The sequence below is a fragment of the Muscardinus avellanarius genome (genome assembly GCF_963383645.1).
Source record: "Muscardinus avellanarius genome assembly, chromosome: 2".
Classification (NCBI taxonomy): domain Eukaryota; kingdom Metazoa; phylum Chordata; class Mammalia; order Rodentia; family Gliridae; genus Muscardinus; species Muscardinus avellanarius.
Window position 1 is genome coordinate 236,527 of NC_137787.1, and position 21,455 is coordinate 257,981.

Consider the following 21,455-nt stretch of genomic DNA (forward strand, 5'->3'; position numbering starts at 1 on the left):
GCCGTGTGCCAGGTCAGGGCTGCCTTGGCTCCCACACTCAGCTCAGCCCACCAGGGTGGGCATGGAAGCTTCTCCCACAGAGACTGCCCAGTGCCCAGACCTATGGAGGAAATGCACACGCGCTTTCCTCCGGGGATGTGGAGGCTGATGACCAGTCCAGCACTTCAAGGGTGCAGAAGGAAAGCACAGGTCAAAGCCAGAGGCTAAGCCTTTCAGAAGCTTTCTTTACACCTGGTCTTATTTTATTCTGGGGTGTGTGTGTGTGTGTGTGTGTGTGTGTGTGTGTGTGTGTGTGTGTGTGTGTTTGCATGCACACGCACTGGGGATTTAAGCCAGGAGCATTCTACATCCAAGGTACATCCCCAGCCCTATTTTATTTTTATTTTGTAACAGAATCTCACTAAGTCGATGAGAGTCTCACTACTTGCTAAGACTGTCCTCAAACCAGCTATCCTCCTGTCTCAGCCTCCCAAGTACTGAGATTACAGGCATGTGCCATCATGCCTGGCTAAAAACCTGCTTTTAAATCTTGAGATACACAGGACTTTTGAACGTCGGCAGCCAGGGGTACTCCAGCCCAACATGGCTGATGTCAGAGACACAGGCTGGGTGACTGAGAGCGGGGGCTGCAGACAGCTCCTATGTGAATGGGCTGAGTGCTAGCATTCACCATGGGGGAAGGGCCGCTCCACCTTTAGGGCAGGCACCACGCCGTGTCATCCACCCAGCTCAGCCCAGGAACAGAGCACACCCCTCATGTATGCCCCGAGTTCCCAGACACCGCAACCAGGCCACGTTACAGATGCGGGGCACAGGGCAGCAGCTTGCTGGGGTCTGCCCCAGCAACACTGGAAGCTGGCATCTCTTCCCAGGTCAGGGCTCCTGCTCCCCAGATTCTCAGCAATTTGCAGTGGGCTAGCTCTCTTCACGTCACTGGGGACAGACAGGAAGTACGGCATGGAATTCCCTGGCCCTGGGCAGATCCCCAGCTCGGGGGTTGCTGTCCAGCTGGCAAAGGCTGCATGAGACAGTGTCTGCAGCTCCAGCCCCACCACAGGGAGCCAGCAGCCTAGGAATATGACTCAGAACACAAAAGACGTAGCATTTGTCAGAGCAGAGGTACACACCCTGCCCATGGAGGACCAGGCCTCCAGCTAGCCCCACTGGCCCACCGCCGCTTCTGCGAGACACGTGCCCAGTCTTCTGCCTGCTCTTGGAGCTGCTCTGCCTTGGTGCCAGGCGCGCAGCCTGGGACCTGCAGGGAGGGACAGCTCAGCCAGACCCAAGGCAGGAGGACAGCAGTCAGAGAGCCTGGGAGCTTGTTTCTCCAATCAGCAACGCTGGCGCCACCCCAGGACAGCAGCGACAGAACAGACGGCGAAATCTTGACTTCTGGGGTTCAGATCCAGGACCAGCTCCTGCCCTGAGCAAAAGGTGAGCTAGCTCTGGGCGAGGGCTGGCAGAACTTCTGTTTAGGAACTCTGGTGTCCATCCTAGCCAGTTGGGCTCACAGTTGGGGGACCTGCCAGCAGGCAGAGGGGCCAGTGCCAAACCCCCACCTGCCGGCCTTGGACAGTGTCTGCTCCAGGTCTCTGCCGTCCAGAGCTGAGGGGCAAGTGCTTCATCCTGCTGAAGGTCACCCTAACCGTCTCTGGCCGTCATGACCCAAAGCCCCGTAGCCGCAGACCTCTGGCCTCCTGGACACCACCCTACAAAACACCTATTTGCATGTTGGGGCTGACAGGGAGGGGACAGCGCTGGCCTGCCAGAAGCCAGAAGACCTGTCCAAGCATAGGAGCAGGTATGCACCCACACCAGGCCACACCCAGCAGCACCTCCTTGCGCCTGCCCCACCAGGTGCTATTCCAGAAACCTTGTGTAGCCCTCGCTTTCCCCGCAGGCACTGCCCCAGGGCTTGGGCAGCTGGGCATCCCCCAGTCACCCATGTGGCCAGCTGGCCCCTGGGCCTTTGTGGGCTTTGTCCCAGACTGTTGTCCCCAGGGGTCCAGTCAGAGGGGCTAGGGTCTGCCCAGCTGAAAAGCAAAAGTATGGCAGACCCCTGTCCTGGGAGATCTAGACCCTGGCCAGGTTATAAGGAGGGGGAGAATACCCCGGGCCCAATCTCAGAGGAGTCCACTCCGTGGCCCAAGGAAGGGTCATGGGTGAGCTCAGAGCTGGGTGTTCTGCCAGAAGGCCCTGTGGCCGCAGCTTCGGCACTGTCTGCTCGTGGCTCCCGTGGCTGGCCCCTCAATGCAGGGGACTTGCTTCTAAGACCCACAGGTCGCCTGAGGGAGGAGGGGGCACAGCTGCCAACCAGGTGGCTGCAGTGTCCCAGGTAGCCAGCAATGGGAGGGCTCCAGGGAGGCTGACCCCAAGGGCCCAAGCCAAGGGCCTCACTGGTGAAGCAGGGCAGCGACACCAGGCAGGCCAGTGAGCACCAGCCCTGCCGGCTTGGGATCTCTGGGCCCACCCCAAGGTGGTGTCCGTCACTGCACCCCCAGGAATCACAGCCTGGGCAGAGGTTCACAGGCGTAGTGCCCCCATGCCCCACACTTCCTTAGGGCTAAGACCACTGGGCTTCCTCCCTAATGGGGCAGCAACGGGCCCAGCGGGGCTCCTTCCCACCCTGAGCCTGCTGCCCCTCCTGGTTACCTAACGTGCGCTCAGATTGCAGCTGCTTAGTCTGGAAGTGAAATCATACACTCCTAATCCACACACAATGGTGTGCTCTCCACCCACACATGCCGCTTCCTGTCTGGAGCCACCACAAATGGTCCTGGCCCTTCTCGCCCTTCCAGGAGGCCAGGCTGCACACTGCCTGCACTTGCCCCACCCTCCTGCTGTGTGTGTGGACGCAAGTGTGGTGTGTGGCCCACAAGGCTGGGACAGGCAAGGAGCCCATCTCTGGTGCACATGGCAGTGGGTCCACGTGGCTTCTGCGCGCTCTGAATCCTGGTCTCCTCCCATCCATCAGCATCAGCCAGCAGTTCCTGAGACAAGTCAATCCCCAGAATGTCAGGCCTGTCACTTTCCCTGCTGGTTCTAACAGGTGTTTCCAGAAGTGGAGCCAACCCTGGGGCTCCACTGCCTTCAGGAAGCACTGCCACATACACTCCATAGAAGAACCAGAGGGAGTAAGAAGCCCCCTTCCGGGGGTGGGCAGAGTCCTGAGCCATCACTCGGCAGGGGCAGCAGAGGAGCGGCAAGCCCCTTGGCCACTGTGAGCCCAGGACTAGAGGCCAGGACTGGAGGCCAGCCACGGCAGGAGGCGCTGTATCTGCCTCCTCCTGGGCTTCAATCACCGTGCCCCTTGCACCAGGCCACTGGCCTCCTCCTCCTTACCTCAGGGCCCTATAGAGGTCTAGTTCCCTCTGGGGCCAGCTGGCACCAGAGGGCTGGGTCCATTCTCAACCCTTGGCAAGCACCTGCCACTGGGCACATCCTCTCCAAGGGGCGAAGCTGGGCTGGGCAGTGTCTAGCCAGACTTGCCCACAGCCCCACACCAAGCCAGACCTTCTGAGAAGCTCTGGGCCTTGGCCTCCAGCGGCCACCCAGCCTCCCCTGACAACAGGGACTGCGGGCCCCTCGGAGGCAGTGCCCTGGTCCAAGGCCTGAGGGACCCTGCCTAGAGCTGGCTGGGTAGGAGGTCGTACCAACGGAACAAGCAGCAGCCAGAAGCCTCCTGAACCACACCCGGGCATAGTGCACGGCCGACAGGGCTGTCCTGCAACCCACCAAATTCCTGCCCCAGGACCACAGAGCTCGTGTAGGGCCAGCAGACAGCCTCCAGCCAGCAGCTCTAGGGCTGAGCCGGCAGCCATCACAGGCCTCAGAAGGGCGGACGTGAGCTGCCCGCCTGGAGCCAGGGCGCTGTCCTTCATGTGCACACCACGGGCTGCAGGTGAGGCCCACTGAGGTAGGAGGGGCCTGTAGGGCTGAGCAGCCATGGAGCCAGCCTAGGTGTCCTGAACACCCAGGCTTGAGTTAGCAACTCTGCCCTAAACCACCCCAGGTGGGTGCCCATCTCGGCTACGGTGTGGCACACTCACAGCAGAGGCCCTGGCCAGGCAGGCGGGCTGAGGCACGCAGGGTATGCCCCTTCTCTCAATGTCTGGATGCCCTCGGAATGGGGAGGGCCAGGGAGCCACCTCACGCAGTCCTCAGCTGGCCACCAGGCCACGCAGACCATCCTGGGTCCCACGGACACCCGGCATCGGGTGCTGATGCACAAAACACCCTGCACTCAGGAGGCGCTTCTACGAGTTGGGTTTTCTAGTAACAGAAGCAAGAAGGTTGTGATTGAGCCATGTTTCTACTGGAACTTCAGGACAGCCGCAGGCCTGCACCCACCTCACACGCCACGCAGGGCAGGGCACAGGGCCCCAGGGCAGCAAGGAAGGCCCTATGCAGTCCCCTGCAGGTGTGGCACGTCGAGTCTCCCTCCTGCAGAAGCTGAACCAGAAACACCAGGGCTGGTGGGCGGTCACTGCAAACTAAGCAGGCCTGGCCACCATCCCACCCACTTCTGGAGAAGAGGAAATGGGCCTTCCTGTCACTCTGCTTGGACATGACCAGTCACCAGCCCAAGACCCCTCACCCGCCAGCCAGGTTCTACTCCGTGCCCGGCACCCTTGGTCTTCATGCTAACTGAGCGGGGATAGTCACTTGTGGCTCGTCAGCTCTGCCTGGGATCCGATGGCAGGACCACACAGCACCCCTCTTAGGGCTGTGGCAACCGGGGCCAGCAGGGGCTTCTGGGGCTGGCCTGCTGTGAGTGGGGAAGCTGCGCACCCACCTGCCTGCCTGGGGCCAGCCAGCAGCAGGAAAGGGGTGCAGGGGCCTCAGCAGCTGTCTGCCCTGCTCACCCCGCAGGCTGGGGAGAGGCCAGCCCAACAGCCATGCGTTGTCCCTCAGGCTGGCCCCCCACCCCTCCCTGCCGCCGGTTGGTACCACTGGCTCAGAGGCCTGCTGGCCAAGCAGGTGGAGGCTGCAGTCAGTCCTGGGCAGGCAAAGTCTTGTAGGGGTTCAGGATGCCCTTGGGGTCCAGCAGGCCCTTGAGCTGCTGCATGAGCTGCACAGCCGCTGGTGGCTTGCTGTACCCGAGGACACCCTTCTTCTTGAAGCCCAGGCCATGCTCGGCACTAACGCTGCCCCGCCGCCCTGCCGTCCAGGCATACACATAGGGCTCCAGCGCCCCCAGCAGCCCCGCGCTGAAGGCTTCCGCCGTCACATTCAGGTGCAGGTTGCCGTCCCCTGGAGGTACAGGAAGCAGTCAGGTGGAGCAGGTCCCCAAGCGTCCTACCAGAGAGCCCTCCCTAGGCCCTTCCTGCCCAGCAACCGCCCAGTAGAGGGCCACCTTGCCCATCCTGGCTCTGTGGTGACAGGTGTCTGTCCCCATGCCCGCCCTCCCCAGGCTTTCCCAGCCTCCCTCTGCCTGCATGGCACCCCAAGAGGCCAGCTCAGGCCCAAAAGCCCCGGTCTCCTGACACAGAGTGAGCAGCCATGGGACCACTCGCCCACGTTGGAGACACCGTCCTGACCAAGAGCACCTTGGTCTGAGCTGTGCTGCAGGGCCTGGCCACACTGGAGGGTCTCCAAGGACATATGGCAGCTCCACCTAGACGTCCCCACCCCAGCCGCCACCTCTCTGCTGGGCTGGGCTGGCCTCCTACTGTGCTCTGACCCCCAGACACGACAGTGAGACCCTGGGAGCTGAAGGCAGATGAATCTCTTCTCAGACAACCTGTCTTTTCTCCTGAGGCCTTCAACTGATAGAGGAGGCCCACCCACATGGAGGGTCATCTCCTCTGCTCAAAGTCTACTGACTCAAATACCTTCGCAGCCAGGCACAGACGTGCGCTTGTAGCCCCAGTACTTTGGAGGCTGAGACAGGTGGACTGCAGGTTCTCAGCCAGCCTCAGTTACTTAGCGAGGCCCTCCACAACTTAGTAAAACCCTGTTCCAAAATAAAGAATAAAAAATAGGGCTGGGGCTGTAGCTTGGAGGTAGAATGCCCCCTGGGCTCCACCCCAGTACCAAAAAAAAAAAAAAAGAGTCTAAGTTGCCAAGGGCCATGAACCTGCGATCCTCCTGTCTCGGCCTCCTAAGTACTGGGATTACAAGCGTGAGCCACCACACCCAGCTTTGCTCTGACCAGAGTCCAGCCCCCTCAGGGCCAGTGTCCACTCAGTCCTGAGTCCAGCACCCCACCTGAGTCTCACTAAGCATCCTGTTCTCAGTGCAAATTTTTTCTCCCCTCTGCAAATCTCCCAGCTGCGCCGCTCACCAGGCTGGCCAGGCAACTGGGCAGGCTTTGTAACACCTCTGCTGTGTGTACATGTCTCTACATCAAGAGCTGGGACAAGCCTTGCAAATGGCAGCATGGCCACCTTGCCCTCCCGCAGCCATGGAGGTGGCACCAGTACCCACCATGGAGAGCTTTGGGCAGGCGGCCCCAGTGCCATGAGGCAGAAAGGCCAGGTTCACAGCCAGCCACTGCCCACCAGCCCTCCCACACACAGGCACTGAAGGCTGCAGGGACTGGACATTGCCTCCTGTGAATCCACAACATGTACCCTAACATTGTGTTCCTGCACCCTGAAAAAACTCATTTAAAACAAGCCTTGAGCTGGGCATGGTGGCACACACTTGTAATCCCAGTACTTGGGAGGCTGAGACAGGAGGATCGCACAGGTTTGAAGCCAGCCTCAGCTACTGAGTGAGGCTCTCGGCAACTTAATGAGACCCTGTTTCCAAATAAAATATAAAAAAATAGGTCTGAGAGTGTAACCCAGAGGTAAGACTCCTGCGCCCAGTACTACCAAAATAAAATAAAATAATAAAACAAGCCTTGAAGTCCTCCGATCTGAGAGGTGGGCCATGAGAGCTATTCTTCAGATGCTCAAAGGGTGGGTGTGGGCTGAAAGAAGCCCACAAGACCTGGTCCTGGGCTCCTTTTAGGGCTGTAGTTCCCACGTGTACCTCTGCATACCCTGAACCCCTGCCCTTGAAGGCAGTCCTCTCTAAATATTAAAGAGTGGAGGCGCTCTGGGGCTCCCCCACCACTGGAGCCATGCAGCTGAGCTGCTCCACTGGACGGCCCAGCGGCAGAGGCTCTCACCCAAGTGGCCGTAGCCCACCACGTGCTTGGCACACGGGCCGAGGCGGGTGCGTAGGTCGGTCACGAGGTCATAGAGCTGCTCCACTGGGAGGGAGAGGTCGTACTTGTACACATAGCCGTCGCAGCTCAGGGCCTCTGTGATCCTCTCCCGCAGGGCCCACAGCATCTAGGGCAGGGAGAGAAGACAGTCAGGACCCAAGGCAACTGGACCCCAGGGCTATGGCCAGGCAGTGGTCTCGGGGTTGCGGGATGTTCCATGTCCACAGAGGTGTGGGCTTTAGTCCAGAACAAGAATGGGCCTGTCACTCAGGACCAGGCACCTAGCCCCAAAGATGACAGGGCTGAGCTTGTATTGATTGTTAATAAGAGCCGTATTCATTGCTGATAAGAATAAGCTTTCCTACGTAGGCCAAACAATGAAATCCTTTTCTCTGCCTCTAAGCTATCAGCCAAGAGCTGTAGCCAATATTGATCTCAGTCAACTAAAAGTTGGCTGTTAGCCCAGCTAAACACTGAATGTTAACACATAAAGAAAAAATATATAAATTCTCACAGTAGTTTAGATTAAAATTAAAAGAACCCTAAACCAGGTGTGGTGGCGCACACTTGTAATCCCCGCATTTAGGAGGCGGAGACAGGAGGATCATGCAGGCTCAAAGCCAGCCTCGCTGGCTTAAGAGACCCTGTTTCCAAATAAAATATAAAATAGGTCTGGGAGTGTAGCCCGGAGGTAGAAGGCCCCTGGGTTCCTTCCCTAGTACCACCAAAAAACCAAACAAACAAAAAAAAACCCTATATTAATTACCAATTACACAAAAGAGCTGTAACCCAAAGCCTCCATCCTTTAAAGGACTAGCTGGGCGTGGTGGGCACACTTGTAATCCCAGCATATGGGAGGCTGAGACCGGAGGATCACGGTTCATGGACAGCCTCAGCTACTTAGTGAGACCTCTGCAACTCAGTGAGACCCAGTTTCAAAATAAAGAATAAAAAATAGGGCAGGGGGTGTAGCTCGTAGGTCGAATGCCCCTGGGTTCCATCCCCAGACCCACAAAAAAAAAAAAAAAAAAAAAAAAACTATATCCCTGCATCTTTTTTCTTTCTCTTCATTAAAAACAAGTTTTCAACATAGTAAACAATCTTGCAGATAGAGATTAAAAAAAAAAAGTCTAAAAATACCATCAAGGGTTGGGGGGGGTGTTACATGCTTTAAACTTCAAAGCAAACATATAACATGTAACCTCTGACCCTGCTAACCAAGTAACATAGCTTTGTCATTAATCTAACACAAGAGGCTTACACCACAAAAATAACTGGTGGGCCTGCACCTGCACTTAGGAGAAAAGAAACACTATTCACTAAGCTGGAGGGGAGAGGGGAAATAATGAATTCTTATAAAAAATGTATGTGTTTAAAAACTTCTGTCATGAGCCGGGCGTGGTGGCACACACTTGTAATCTCTGCGCTTGGGAGGCTGAGACAGGAGGATCGCACAGGGTCGAAGCCAGCCTCAACTACTCAGAGAGGCTCTCAGCAACTTAGTGAGACCCTGTTTCCAAATAAAATATAAAATTGGTCTGGGAGTATAGCCCGGAGGTAGAAAAGCCCCTGGGTTGCACCCCCAGTAACACCAAAAAAAAAAAAACAAAGCCTTTGTGTCTTACTTTCAAGGAGCCCCCGTGTGTCCCTCTGGCGCAGCGCTCTGATTTTGATTGTACGTCCCTGCTTTCTACCTCTGTAATAATAAAACTTGCCTTAGGCTTGCAGCAATGTAGTTCTGGCTACTTCTTTCTAAACTAGCTAAGAAGAACCACCCACGCGACATCTCAAACTGTTACACAGGGACCCTTGGCTGGGAATACCAGGCAGCCAGGGCCCTTTGGGAAGCGCAGACGGCAGTAGGAGGCACCACACATGGGTGCAGCTTCAAGGCCCTGGGGCAGCTGGCCATGGCAGGGCTGCACAGGGTCCATGTGAAGAGTGGATGGCCAGGGAGCTGGGCTTGCAGGGCCCTGGGCTGCTGGAGGGACGGGGAATACTGGTGGCAGTGAGATAGGACAGGGAAAATAAAAGAAATGGGGAGAAATAGGATGGAAAGGGAGACTAGCTTTAAATCTAAACTGTCCATGATGGCCCTGACCTTTACCCTGAAGGCCTGATTTCCTGTTGGCCTAAATTCCTACAAGGTCCAGGAAATCCTGGACATTCAAAGTCCAGTTAACTGATGCACATATTTTGTTAGCCTGCCAAGACATCCTGCTGCCTCGGCATCTATGTGTTGAGACCCCCACTCCACATAGTTAATCGGCAGAACGCCCCGAGAAAGAGGTATCGTCTCTGGCCAAAATATCCCCCACTTTTACCCTTCATGACTATTAATATTTCCTTTAACTTTCTACACGAATTGCTCCAGTGATGTGAAATTAGGACTATAAATAGAAACTGAGTCTGTGGAAATAAAACCTCTAATAATTTGCCTAAACGTCATTGGCTCCGTTCAATAATAATAAAAACTGGCCAGAATTCAGATGCTGTGATAAGCATTCCAGCTGCAGCAATTACAAAAGGTCTCTGACCCTCACTATCACTAACTTAGGTTAAGCTATTAACTCAGGTAAGGTAGTTCAGTTTAAGGAAACTTTGTTTACCCTTGAGATCCTGCCTAGAGACAGAGAAGATAAAAACCTTGTGTGTGACCTTAAAGCAATTTAGTTGATAAACAACTTAGTTGCCCAAATACAATAGACTCAAGGAGAAAGATTGGTGACTTTTACGCCCAGTGTAAATATTCCTGAAGACAGAGAGGCTGACCGCATGGTTAATGAATATGACAAAATAAAGGACAGACGTACTAAATATATATGTATGAAGGAAAGGAAATACCGTGTAAGAGTAGGAAAAGCATTTTTGCATGAAGAAGAGCTTATCATAAGAAAGTCCCAACTGGGAAAGAAAGGAATTAGAAAGTTAGAAGCAGGTTGCAGAGGGTTTGTGACAGAGAAATGGATTATTAAAGATGGTTAGACTTTTAATAGGCTTATTGTCTAAAGAAGAGTGTTCAGCAGTTAAGGAAATATATCTGACAATTAAAACCAAGAACTTTGTGGTGTTGTTTGTGGTATTTTGTCTGCAAAACTGTGTTGTGAGTTTGCTTAAGCTTTCAGATTTAGGAGATAAAAAATGCCAACACCTGGAGAAACTTTATCACATCCACCTGAATCACCACGTCTCCCCACACTTGCTATATGGACTGAGCCCAAAAGATGGAAAGTTCCAAGAAAGCCAAAGAAGATTCCCCGAGAAACCCCCAAGCCTTGGCCATGCTTGTTTATTTTGGGAAGTGGCCCCCTGGGACTGCTTATCTGCAAAGACCTTGGAAAAGAATCAGGAGTCAGGAGTCAATCTCTCGAAGATCAACAGCCAGCTGAAGGACTAGTTTTATTACCTTTGTTTACATGTCATTCATTATTACTTCACAATGATTACACCCACCTCCCTCTCCTCTTACTATTAACTTTACTGGTGAAAGGTATAAATTTCTTGGAGTTTTTGTAATAAAGTGTCATTGGCTCAAGAAGCCTTTGTCCACCTCAAATTCTTTCCCAAGCGCCGTACCTAAAAACTTAGGGAATTCATAGAGGGGAAGGAATTGCTGCAGATAAGTTTCTGCAGAACTCCACCTGCCTTTTGTCCCATCTTTCTGAGGATTTGACCGGGAGCTGACAATAACGACCCAACTGAGATTAGTCGGCGACATTAGCCTACAGAATGCATCTTAGACTGAAAAGAGAAATCCAAATTCTCCAAAGGGCCAGTCAATCAAGGGACACACACTCAACATGCTCGCCATCCGCCCACCCTTGCAGACATGCAGTGGACCACCTTCTCGTGACCATAGATTTCTTACTCTACTAGATATGCCTGGAGGACCCTGCCCATCCTGACTCGAGGAGCCAAGCCTCCTCCAGTGACAGAGGAGCTGGGAAACTGAGGCAGGCAGGCAGAGTGGGGCCTAGGGAAGGGGTTTGCAGTGGAGATGAAGACTGGGTCTGAGGGTGGTTTGCCATGTAAGTCATGTGGTTCTCTTGGCTTTCATTTGCTTTGAAAATCTAAAGCTTGTGAGGACGCAGCTGCAGCTCTCCTCTGCAGAGCCCCGGGCCCACCCCGCTCTGCCAGGCCTTGGCCCCTGTGGGACTGAACCCAGGGGCATTCTACCTCCAAACTAGACCCCCAGTCCTATTTTATTAATTTGACAACAAGGTCTCCCTAAGTTGCTGAGAGCCTTGCTAAGTTGCTCAGATTGGCTTTTGGCTTTGAACCTACAAACCTCCTGTCTCAGTCTCCACTGCAATTGCCACCATGCTTGGCTGGAGTAAGATGTCTGAAAGATAGAGAATCTGTTTCTATTGGTTTTGCTTGTTTGTATTTTGTGGTACGGGGGGTTGAATCCAAAGGCATACTACCTCTGAGCTACATCTCAGCTCTATTTTCTTTTTATTTTGAAACAGGGTCTTGCTAGGTTGATAAGAGTCTCACTACTTGCTGAGGCTGTTTTTGAACCTGTGATCCTCCTGTCTCCACTTCCTGAGTACTGGGATTATAGCTTTGCACCACAACACTAGGCTGAGACTTTTTTTTGCAGTACTAGGAATTAAACTCAGAGGCATTCTACCTCTGAGCTATACCTCCAGCCCTATTTTTTATTCTTTATTTTGAAACAGGTTCTCACTAAGTTTCTAAGGGCCTTACTACGTAGCTGAGGCTGGCTGTGAACCTGTGATCCTCCTGTCTCAGCCTCTTAAGTACTGGGATTACAGGTGTGTCCCCCATGCCCAGCTCACTTTTTATTTTGTACCAGGGTCTCATTAAGTTGCAAAGGGCCTTGCTAAGTTCCTGAGGCTGGCCACGAACCTATGATCCTCTTGTCTCAGCCTCCCAAGTATTGAGATTATAAGTACGTGCCACCACGCCAGATGGCTCTGTTCTTTAACAAAACCTGATGCCTTGTCTACCCTAAAGAATAAACAAGTCCTTTTTGCCACCAAATATCGAACCAGGGTTCAAATTCAAATTCACCTGGTTCTCTCATTAGCTTTTCTTTCTTTCTTTTTTTTTTTCCCCAGTACTGGGATTGAACCCAGGGACACTCTACCTCCAAGCTATACCCCAGCCTGGTTTTTTATTCTTTATTTTGAAACAGAGTCTCACTGAGTTGCAGAGGGCTTCACTGAGTAGCTGAGGCTGTCTGTGAACCTCGCTCCTCCGGTCTCCACCTCCGGAGTGCTGGGATCACAAGTATGCGCCCCACACCGGCTCTCTTGTCAGCTTTCACAGTCAGTTCTGCCACTCCACACCCCTCCCCCTCTAGTCGCCTCTGCAGGACAGCAGCAGCTCTCCAGGGTCCTGACAGACACTGCTGCACCTCGCACACATCCACGCTACAACCTCCTCAGGACCCTGCCTCTGGGACGTCCAGGTCACGCAGGCACCTGCACTGAGCATCCACTTTGGGAGCCGTGAGTCCAGACTGGGCTGCACTGTGGAGAGCTGGGGGACAGGCGTCCAGGGAGGCAGGACAGACCGGGTGGGCCTGTCAGTGCATCCAGGGGTGGTACAGCACAAGGAGGGCACACCGCTGCTGCCTCCCCACGACATGGCACCTGGGTCTCACGCCACTGTTCTGCAGAGGCCATAGTAGAGTCGGGGCAGCTGCAGCAGCACAGACCCACCCACATGAGACTCCAGAAGGAGGCCAGCTGTGCTCCTGCAGCCAAGGGTCAAGGATTATCTGTCACAGGGCTGCCTGATCATGTTGCAGTCAGAGAACAGGGGTGAAAGGGAGCACAAACACACCCGGCCTCCTGGCAGGGCACAGACTGCCTGTCAGTCCACAGTTCACACTCTGCACCCACCACAGGATAGCCAGAGCCAGGCCCTCCTTCTCCAGGCCAGGCCTGCCCAGCTGCAGCATTCCACTGCCTTCCTGCCCCCTGCTGCACACTGCTGCACACTGCAGCCAGGGGATGGAGCAATGATGGTGCCCACACCCCAGCCCCAGGGACAGCCTACTCACACTGCCTGGGTCGCCAGTGGCTCCCACCACCTGAGCCCACACATGGCCCCCAATGGCTCCCACCACCTGAGCCCCAGACATGGCCCCCAACGGCTCCCACTATCCAGGACCCAGGGATGGCCCCCAGTGGCTCCCTCTGCCAAGGCCCAGGGACACCCCCAATGGCTGCGTGACCAGCACACACCTGCACCTTCCTCTGGTCAGTGGCCACGGTGCCATCTGTCACCAGGCCGGAGCCCAGTGATCGCTCCAGGAAGCAGCCCAGCTTCTCAGCGTCATGGACAGTACTGGAGCCCGAGGTCTCGACCAGGACGTAGAAGGGACTCTCTGGAAGAGCAGGAAATGCGGTTGAAGCCAGGTGCCAGCTGTGGATCAAGCGGAGGCCAGGCCCACGGGCAGCTCTCGTCAGTCAGGCTGCATTCATTTTAGAGTTTGAAAACAAGCCGGGCATGGTGGCGCACGCTTGTAATCCCAGCAATCGGGAAGCTGAGACCTGGAGGATCGTGGTTCGCGGACAGCCTCAGCTACTTAGTGAGGCCCTCTGCAACTCAGTGAGACCCGGTTTCAAAATAAAGAATAAAAAATAGGGCAGGGGGTATAGCCCGGAGGTCAAATACCCCTGGGTTCCATCCCCAGACCCGCAAAAAAAAAAGAAAGAAAAGAAAAGAAAACAAGTCCTGTGTTGCAAGAGAACTCACTCCCTGGAAAACACGCCTTCCCAGGGGTGACTCCAGGAAGCTTCCTCCCACCCTCAGCCTTCCTGGGCACATGGGGGGCCTCATGGCCTGAAGCAGCTGGGGACGGACGGCACTCCAGGGTGACCGAGACTCCCAGACTCCCGGTGCTAGCTCACCCACACTTGCCCTGGGCACAGGTGGGGCCAGCAGATGCCCGTGATCGTCTCAGGCACGAGCCCTGCACATGGAAGGCCATGATTCCCATCATGAGGATCTGCCACTGGGATTTTTTAAAATTCAAGTATAAGCCAGGCATGGTGGTGCAGGCTTGTGATCCCAAGTACTCGGGAGGTGGAGACAGGAGGATCGCAAATCCACAACCAGCCTCAGCTACTTAGTGAGGCCCTCCACAACTTAGTGAGATCCTGCTTCAAAATAAAGAAAATTAAGCCGGGCGTGGTGGGCACGCTTGTAATCCCCGCGCTTGGATCACGCAGGTTCGAAGCCAGCCGCGCTGGCTTAAGAGACCCTGTTTCCAAAAATAAAATAGGTCTGGGAGTGTAGCCTGGAGGTAGAAGGGCTTCCAGGAACCCCAGTACCACCAAAGAAAGAAAGAAAGAAAGAAAGTCAAGTCTGCATTGCTTATTTAGGAAAATGTTTTTGAGTTTTTTTCAAGGCTATGGTGAAATTTGTATTTAAGTGTGTGTGTGTGTATGTGTGTGTGTACTAGTATAGCTTTTTTTTTTTTTTTTTGGTACTAGGGATTGAACCTAAGGACGTTCTACCTCTGAGCATAATCCCAGCGCTTTTTACTTTTTTACTGTGAAACAAAGGGTCTCAGTAAGTTGCTAAGGAGCTTACTACACTTCTGAGACCAATCTCAAACCTGCAATCTTCCCGTCTCAGCCTCCCAAGTACTGGGATTACAGGCATGTACCACCATGGCCAGTTGTGTGTGGCAACTAAGATTTGAACCCAGAAGCATTTTACCTCTGAGCTACACCCACACACACACTCCACCCCCCCTTTTTTCTTAAATAGGGTCTCACTGGGATATGAGGTTGGCCTCAAACCTGCAATCCTCCTGAAATCAATAGATGAAAATGTACTAGCCTCAACCCGACATGGAGGTTTCTTCCAGAAAGATACCATACATTCCTCCTATGATGCAGAGCACAAGCATTCTCCAACATGAAGCTGCCACACCACCAGTGCTCCATCCAAAGATGCCCCAACTCACCCGGGACCACTGAGCTACCCACCGTCCTGCTGGCACGGACAGAGCCAGGGGGTGCAGCCCCACTCGGGGTCAGTACCTTGCACGGGGCAGGCCAGGTGGAGGTGCTGCCCAACCAGCTTCATGCACTCAGCATCCATGAACTCGAACGCAGACAGGATTTCACCCAGCATCCCCTTGCAGGAGCTGAAGGTCTGCAGAACCTCGGCAAAGCCAGGACACCCTGCAGTGAGCCACAGTACATCAGAGACTGCACAGTGAAGGGCCCACAGGACCCAGAGCCGCACTCCCTCTGAAGTGGTGCCACCAACCCAACTCGCCTGGATTTTGAGTAGGCTACCACAGAGGGCGGAGGCTTGGCTACGCAGCAAACACCTGGCAGGCCAGCTGACAAGCACAGCTCGAGGTCACCACCAGTGTCCAGCTTTGGACAAGCCTGCCACACAGCACCCAGGACAGTGGGAGGGATTGAGAAGACAGGTCCTGGGGAATTCCACAGACACGGGCCAGAAACAGATACTGTTTGGGAAGAGTCTGCGTTTCTCTTGGTGCCATCGGTGCCAGGTCTCACTGGCTCTTAGGAACGCCTCTGACACCTGTTTACTGGGTACCTGGGGCTCTGCAGTGTTCCAGACCTCAGGGGGCTGGCCATCAAGTGCGAGGCAGCAAGGAGCCAGTGGACGTGTGGCAGGTGGACAGCCGAAACCCGCAGTGGGAGGGTACACAGGCCCAGTCTTCAGGGGAGGGACCAGCGCCACCCAGCAGGAGCCAGCGCAAGCCCTTTCTGGAGGAAGATGTCTTCATCCCCGATCTCTAGAGACCCAACAAGTAGCTCTCAGGGACAAAAAGCTGCACACAAGCACAGGGGCCGGCACCATAAGCAAGAACCAGCAGAGACAACAGGCACTGGCGAAAGACCACAGACTCACAAAGTTGGAGTCACCAGATGACCAAACATAAAGAGACACTGTGTGTAAAGAGAGAAACACAGACATGCCTGGAACACAAAACCGTGAAGAGTGATACTGCATATTTGAAAAAGTAATAAAACTTCTAGAATGAAAACCGTAATAACCAAAATTTGAAAGTCAGTGGACAGGAGGAGAGACCGTCCATGGACACGCTTGGCAGCACAATGAACAGCAGAAGGCGGCAGACCAGAAGGAGCAACTCAGAATCCATACCGGGAAGGGGAGGATGAGGATGTGAGGGAGGTGGAGACACAGGACAGGCTGCAAAGTTCCATCTCACCCAGCTCCATCCCCGAAGGAAAACACAGGCCATGCTTGAAGGGATGATGGCCAAGAACTCCCAAAACTGGTAAGATACCAAGCCACGGTTTGGAAGTTTAACACTTCCAAAGAGATGAAACTGAGTGCATGTGCAGTGATACCCAAAGAAAGAAAGAGCTTTAAAGTGGCCCCGGGTAGGCAGCAGCAGCACCAAGATGCCTGCTGATTTCTGGCAACAGCAGAAGGGCGAAGGGGCTGCAGGGTGCAGCTGACAGCGTCACAGAGGGGGCATCTCCTGAGGTGAGGGCGGGCAGACACACAATCACAAAAGAGCCATCACCAGCAGGCCTCTGTGCCCAGAAAAGCAAGGTTGGAAGTGCAGGGAGCGTAGTCCCGGGTGGGGCCTTGTGCAAGAAACATGAAGAGCCAGGCATGGGGCGCACGCTTGTAATCCCAGAATTCGGGAGGCTGAGACTGGAGGATCTGAGTTTGCAGACAGCTTCAGCTACTTAGTGAGGCCCTCTGCAACTCAGTGAGACCCTGTTTCAAAAATAAAGAATAGCCGGGCGTGGTGGCGCATCCAAGCCAGCCGCACTGGCTTAAGAGACCCTGTTTCCAAATAAAAATATAATATAGGTCTGGGAGTATAGTCCGGAGGTAGAAGGGTTTCCAGGAACCCCAGTACCAACAAGAAAAGAAAGAAGGAAGGAAGGAAGGAAGGAAGGAAGGAAGGAAGGAAGGAAGGAAGGAAGGAAGGCAGGCAGGCAGGCAGGCAGGCAGGCAAGCCGGGCGTGGTGGCGCATGCTTGTAATCACAGCATTTGGGAGGCTGAGAACGGAGGATCATGGTTCGCGGACAGCCTCAGCTACTTAGTGAAGCTCTTTGCAACTCAGTGAGACCCTGTTTCAAAATAAAGAATAAAAAATAGGGCAGGGGGTGTAGCCTGGAGTTAGAATGCCCCTGGGTTCTAGCCCTGGTACCACACACACACACACAAAAAAAAGAATAAAGAATAAAAAATAGGGCTGGGGGTACAACTTGGAGGTAGAATGCCCCTGGGTTTCATCCCCAGTACCACACACACAAAAGAAGAAGAAGAAGAAGAAGAAGAAGAAGAAGAAGAAGAAGAAGAAGAAGAAGAAGAAGAAGAAGAAGAAGAAGAAGAAGAAGAAGAAGAAGAAGAAGGTGAAGAAGGAGGAGGAGGAGGAGGAGGAGGAGGAGGAGGGGAGGAGGAAGAGGAGGAGGAGGAGGAGGAGGAGGAGGAGGACGAGGACGAGGACGACAAGGAAACATGAAGAGCTAAGAAAGCAACCCAGAAGGTAAGAAAGTCGTGACAAATCAAAAAGACAAAACAGAATGAAGATGCATGACGAGAGCCCGTGAGCGGAGGGTGATGGAGTTGTTTCCTGGCCTTTCCGACAGCACACAGGATGGGCTGACTTATATGTGACCAGTTAAGCACTCCTTTTATACTCCCCAGAAAATGTAGTCTGTGAACTTCAGGACTGGTTGAGGAGGAAATGAATCCTGAACAGAGGCAGGAGAGGAGGAAGTGCGTCACGGAGGGGAAGGAGGCGCGCACAGAGACATCCCCGGGCCTGCTGAAGGGGACCAGATGAGGCTGGGGGCTACTGCAGTGGGTGTGTGCTGAACCAGAGATCGGGAGACCGGAGGTGGGGAGAGGGAACCATCCCTCCTATCTGGAGGACACAGCCCTGCACAGCAGACACACTGGCACCCTTGGACCTATACTCCTCACACTACACACCACTTAACCAACCACAGGGTGCCAAGGACAGCCTGACCCTGTTTTGTGATGGAGTGATGTGTTCTGGCCAGAGTCAGGAAGAGGCTTCTAATTCCAGATTCTTTGGGAAAAGGAACAGGAAAAACAGCTCCTTCCATCCGCCCCTGCACCAATGGCACAGCCAAAGGACCCTCGCTCCAGCAGCGTGGGTCAGCCAGCTCAAGAAGCAGGCAGGAGAGCCTACCAAGGAAAGCCACGTTCACAGCCTTGGGCCTGGGCGGGCACAAGATGGACACTGCAGTGATAACACCCAGGGTGCCCTCCGACCCGATGAACAGCTGCTTCAGGTCGTAGCCCGTGTTGTCCTTCCTCAGGGAGGTCAGGCAGTCCAGCACAGTGCCATCCGCGAGCACCTGGCAGAGAGGAGAGAGCAGCCTTCGTCACCAGCCAGTGTCCCACCAAGGCCGGCGCCAGCCACCTCCCCTGCCTCCGGCCACTTACGCCCAAGAAAGCAGGCAGCCACGAGCCCCACCACTCCAGCCCAATCCACGGAGTGAAGTGGCTCCAGGGGGAGACGGGGAAGTGATGTCACCCAAGATTCCCCAACCTCAACCACCACAGAACCAGGAAACTCCCTGTCTACCACAAGAGAAATGCCCACCTGAAACAAGGAGCCACGGGGGGGGGGGGGGGGCAGAAAGCACACCTGGGGGGGAGCACACCTGGATGTAGAAAGCAGACCTGGGGGCAGGGAACACATCTGGAGGCAGGAGCACACCTGGAGGCAGGCGCACACCTGGGGGGTAGGGAGCACACCTGGGGGGCAGGGAGCACACCTGGGGGCAGGGAGCACACCTGGGGGGAAGCAGAAAGCACACCTGGTGGCAGGAGGCACACCTAGGGGCAGGGGGCACATCTGGAGGGCAGGGAGCACACCTGGGGGGGCAGGGATCATACCTGGATGCAGAAAACACACCTAGGGGCAGGGGGCACACCTGGGGGGCAGGGAACACACCTGGGGGCAGGGAGCACACTGTGGGGTCGGGGGCACACCTGGGAGGCAGGGAGCACACCTGGGGGCAAGGAGCACACGTGACATACAGAGAGCACAGCTGGGCAACAGGGAGCACCCCTGGAGCAGAAAGCACACCCAGAGGGGACCATACTGCCTGAGTCCCCCACATCTGGACCCCTGGCACACAGCCACCGAAGTCTGGCACTGTGAGCCTGCCTGGGTCCAGCTGGCTGTATCTGAGCCGGAGGCTCACTGCCCCGGCTCAGGAACATGAGGAGGAGCCAGAAAGCAAAGCTACTGGCCCTGTGATTCAGAGATGCAAGACGGCTTGTAACTGTTCTGTCCACCTGGGAGCACGACAGGAAGCCATAGCCTTTAGAAACTGGGCAGCCAAGGGCCCAGAGACTTGGATCCGGGTCCCTGGAGGGCAGCTGGCGAGGGGGCTGCACCAGGCTGGCCTGGGCTGCTCTTCCTCCATGCCTGGCCAAGTGGAGCTGCCACCATGTGCAGAGTTTCCTGGGGGTTCCTCGGGGACAAGAGGCAGTGGACACATGGGAGCAGGGCAGGGCCTCCTGAGTACACTGCTGAACACAGTGGTGTGTACGCCCTGCGCAGCCCTGCGGGTCCTGAATCCTGAGGGACTGCGACGTGATCTTTGATCCAGGACGGCCCCCACCAGCCAAGGTGGCCTCATGCCTGAGCCTCCCCTCAAGGGGACCTAGGCAAACAGCCCCAGAGGGACGCAGGATGCTCCATGCGGCGCTCTGCTCACCACCTCCAGGCCCAGGACGGTCCCGTGCAGGGAGCCATAGCGCAGGAGCCGCAGGCCACCTGCATTGGTCGCCACGTTCCCTCCGATGTGGCAGCTGCCCTTTGCTCCCAAGTCCAGCGGCATGATGAAGTCCCGCTCCTGCACATACTGGCTCAGCTCCTCCAGCACACACCCCGCCTGGCAGACCAGAATTCCTGCAGAGAGCAGCCGGGGTTACCGTGAGCCCACTGGGGGCTACCCGGGCCACCCTGCTGATGCGAGTTGTACACAGGGACCGTCCACCTCCGCAGGCCCCGGGAAGAGGTGCCCACACACCCTCCCCAGGACAAAGTTACCTCTATGATCACATAAGAGGGAAACCAAGAAAAAATACTGGAGGAAAAGCACACACTCCCATATACCCACACAAAGCACATAACATTGATGACACACACTCATGCAGACATACACTCATAAACACACACAAAACATACTCATATCTGCAAATACACAAATACACACATAGACAAACACCCACAAACACACAGTCAGGCATGGTGGCACATGCTTGTAATCCTAGCATTTGGGAGGCTGAGACAAGAGGATCATGGTTCGAAGACAGCCTTGGCTACTTATTGAGGCCCTTTACAACTCAGTGAGACCCTGGTTTTTTGATTTTTTTTTTTTTTTTTTTTTTTGGTGGTACTGGGGTTCCTGGAAGCCCTTCTACTTCTGGGCTACATTCCCAGCCCTATTTTTACATTTTTATTTGGAAACAGGGTCTCCTAAGCCAACGCGCACGGCTGGCTTCAAACCTGCGCGATCCTCCTGTCTCAGCCTCCCAAGCGCGGGGATTACAAGCGTGCGCCACCACGCCCGGCCAGTGAGACCCTGTTTCAAAAATAATAATTAAAAACAGGGCTAGGGGTATCGCTCAGAGGTCGAATGCCCTCGGGTTCCATCCCAGTACCACAAAACACACACACGCGCGCGCACTATTTCAGAGCAGGCCTGGCAGCTGAGGAGGAAGGGACCACAGGGGGGAGGGGGCGCCTGGCCCAGGGCCACGCGGGCTTACCGGACACACTGTGGAAGCTGATCACCTGGTTCATGAGGGCAGTGGACAGGATGACTTCATCAAAGACAGGGACGCTGCCCCCCACCATGCCAGTGTTCCCACCCTGCGGGTTCACAGCCAGGTTCCTCTCGTGGCAGTGCCTGGTGAGGCAGGGTACATCGAGCTGAGGGTCCATTCCAAGGCCACTGACCCCAAGGGACAGGACAGAGGCCCAACACCTGCCCCGCCCGCCCGCCCGCCAGCCAGGCCACCCTGCTCTGCCACACTGTGAGGGACTTGAGGAAGGCAGTTACCCCAAAACTGCCCAGAGGACAAAGGGGCTGCTTCCCCAGATCAGACAGGGCCTGATTCTAAAATCCTAGGGTGCCCCACCTCTAAGTGGAGAAAGTGCTAAGTCTTAACTGCCTAGAACAGCCAGCAACCCTAAGCCCCTCACCCTCGCCCTCGCCACCATCACCCCACACTGTTGGCTGTATCCTGCTTCCCTGGCCACCACCCTCAGACCTCACTGCAGGATCATTAATG

General features: G+C 55.0%; 1 protein-coding gene across 1 annotated transcript in view; it reads right to left on the reverse strand.

The window, feature by feature from the left end:
• Nucleotides 1-4,993: 4,993 nt before the first annotated feature.
• Nucleotides 4,994-21,455, reverse strand: part of D2HGDH (D-2-hydroxyglutarate dehydrogenase) — a gene marked incomplete at both ends in the record, with an annotated part of 28,258 nt that continues 11,796 nt past the window's right edge. Inside the window, 7 exons of the mRNA XM_080720052.1 lie at nucleotides 4,994-5,253; nucleotides 7,121-7,286; nucleotides 13,378-13,520; nucleotides 15,187-15,330; nucleotides 18,331-18,499; nucleotides 19,874-20,067; nucleotides 20,931-21,070. Coding sequence (XP_080576178.1) covers nucleotides 4,994-5,253; nucleotides 7,121-7,286; nucleotides 13,378-13,520; nucleotides 15,187-15,330; nucleotides 18,331-18,499; nucleotides 19,874-20,067; nucleotides 20,931-21,070 — 1,216 coding nt within the window. The remainder of the gene's footprint in view (nucleotides 5,254-7,120; nucleotides 7,287-13,377; nucleotides 13,521-15,186; nucleotides 15,331-18,330; nucleotides 18,500-19,873; nucleotides 20,068-20,930; nucleotides 21,071-21,455) is intronic.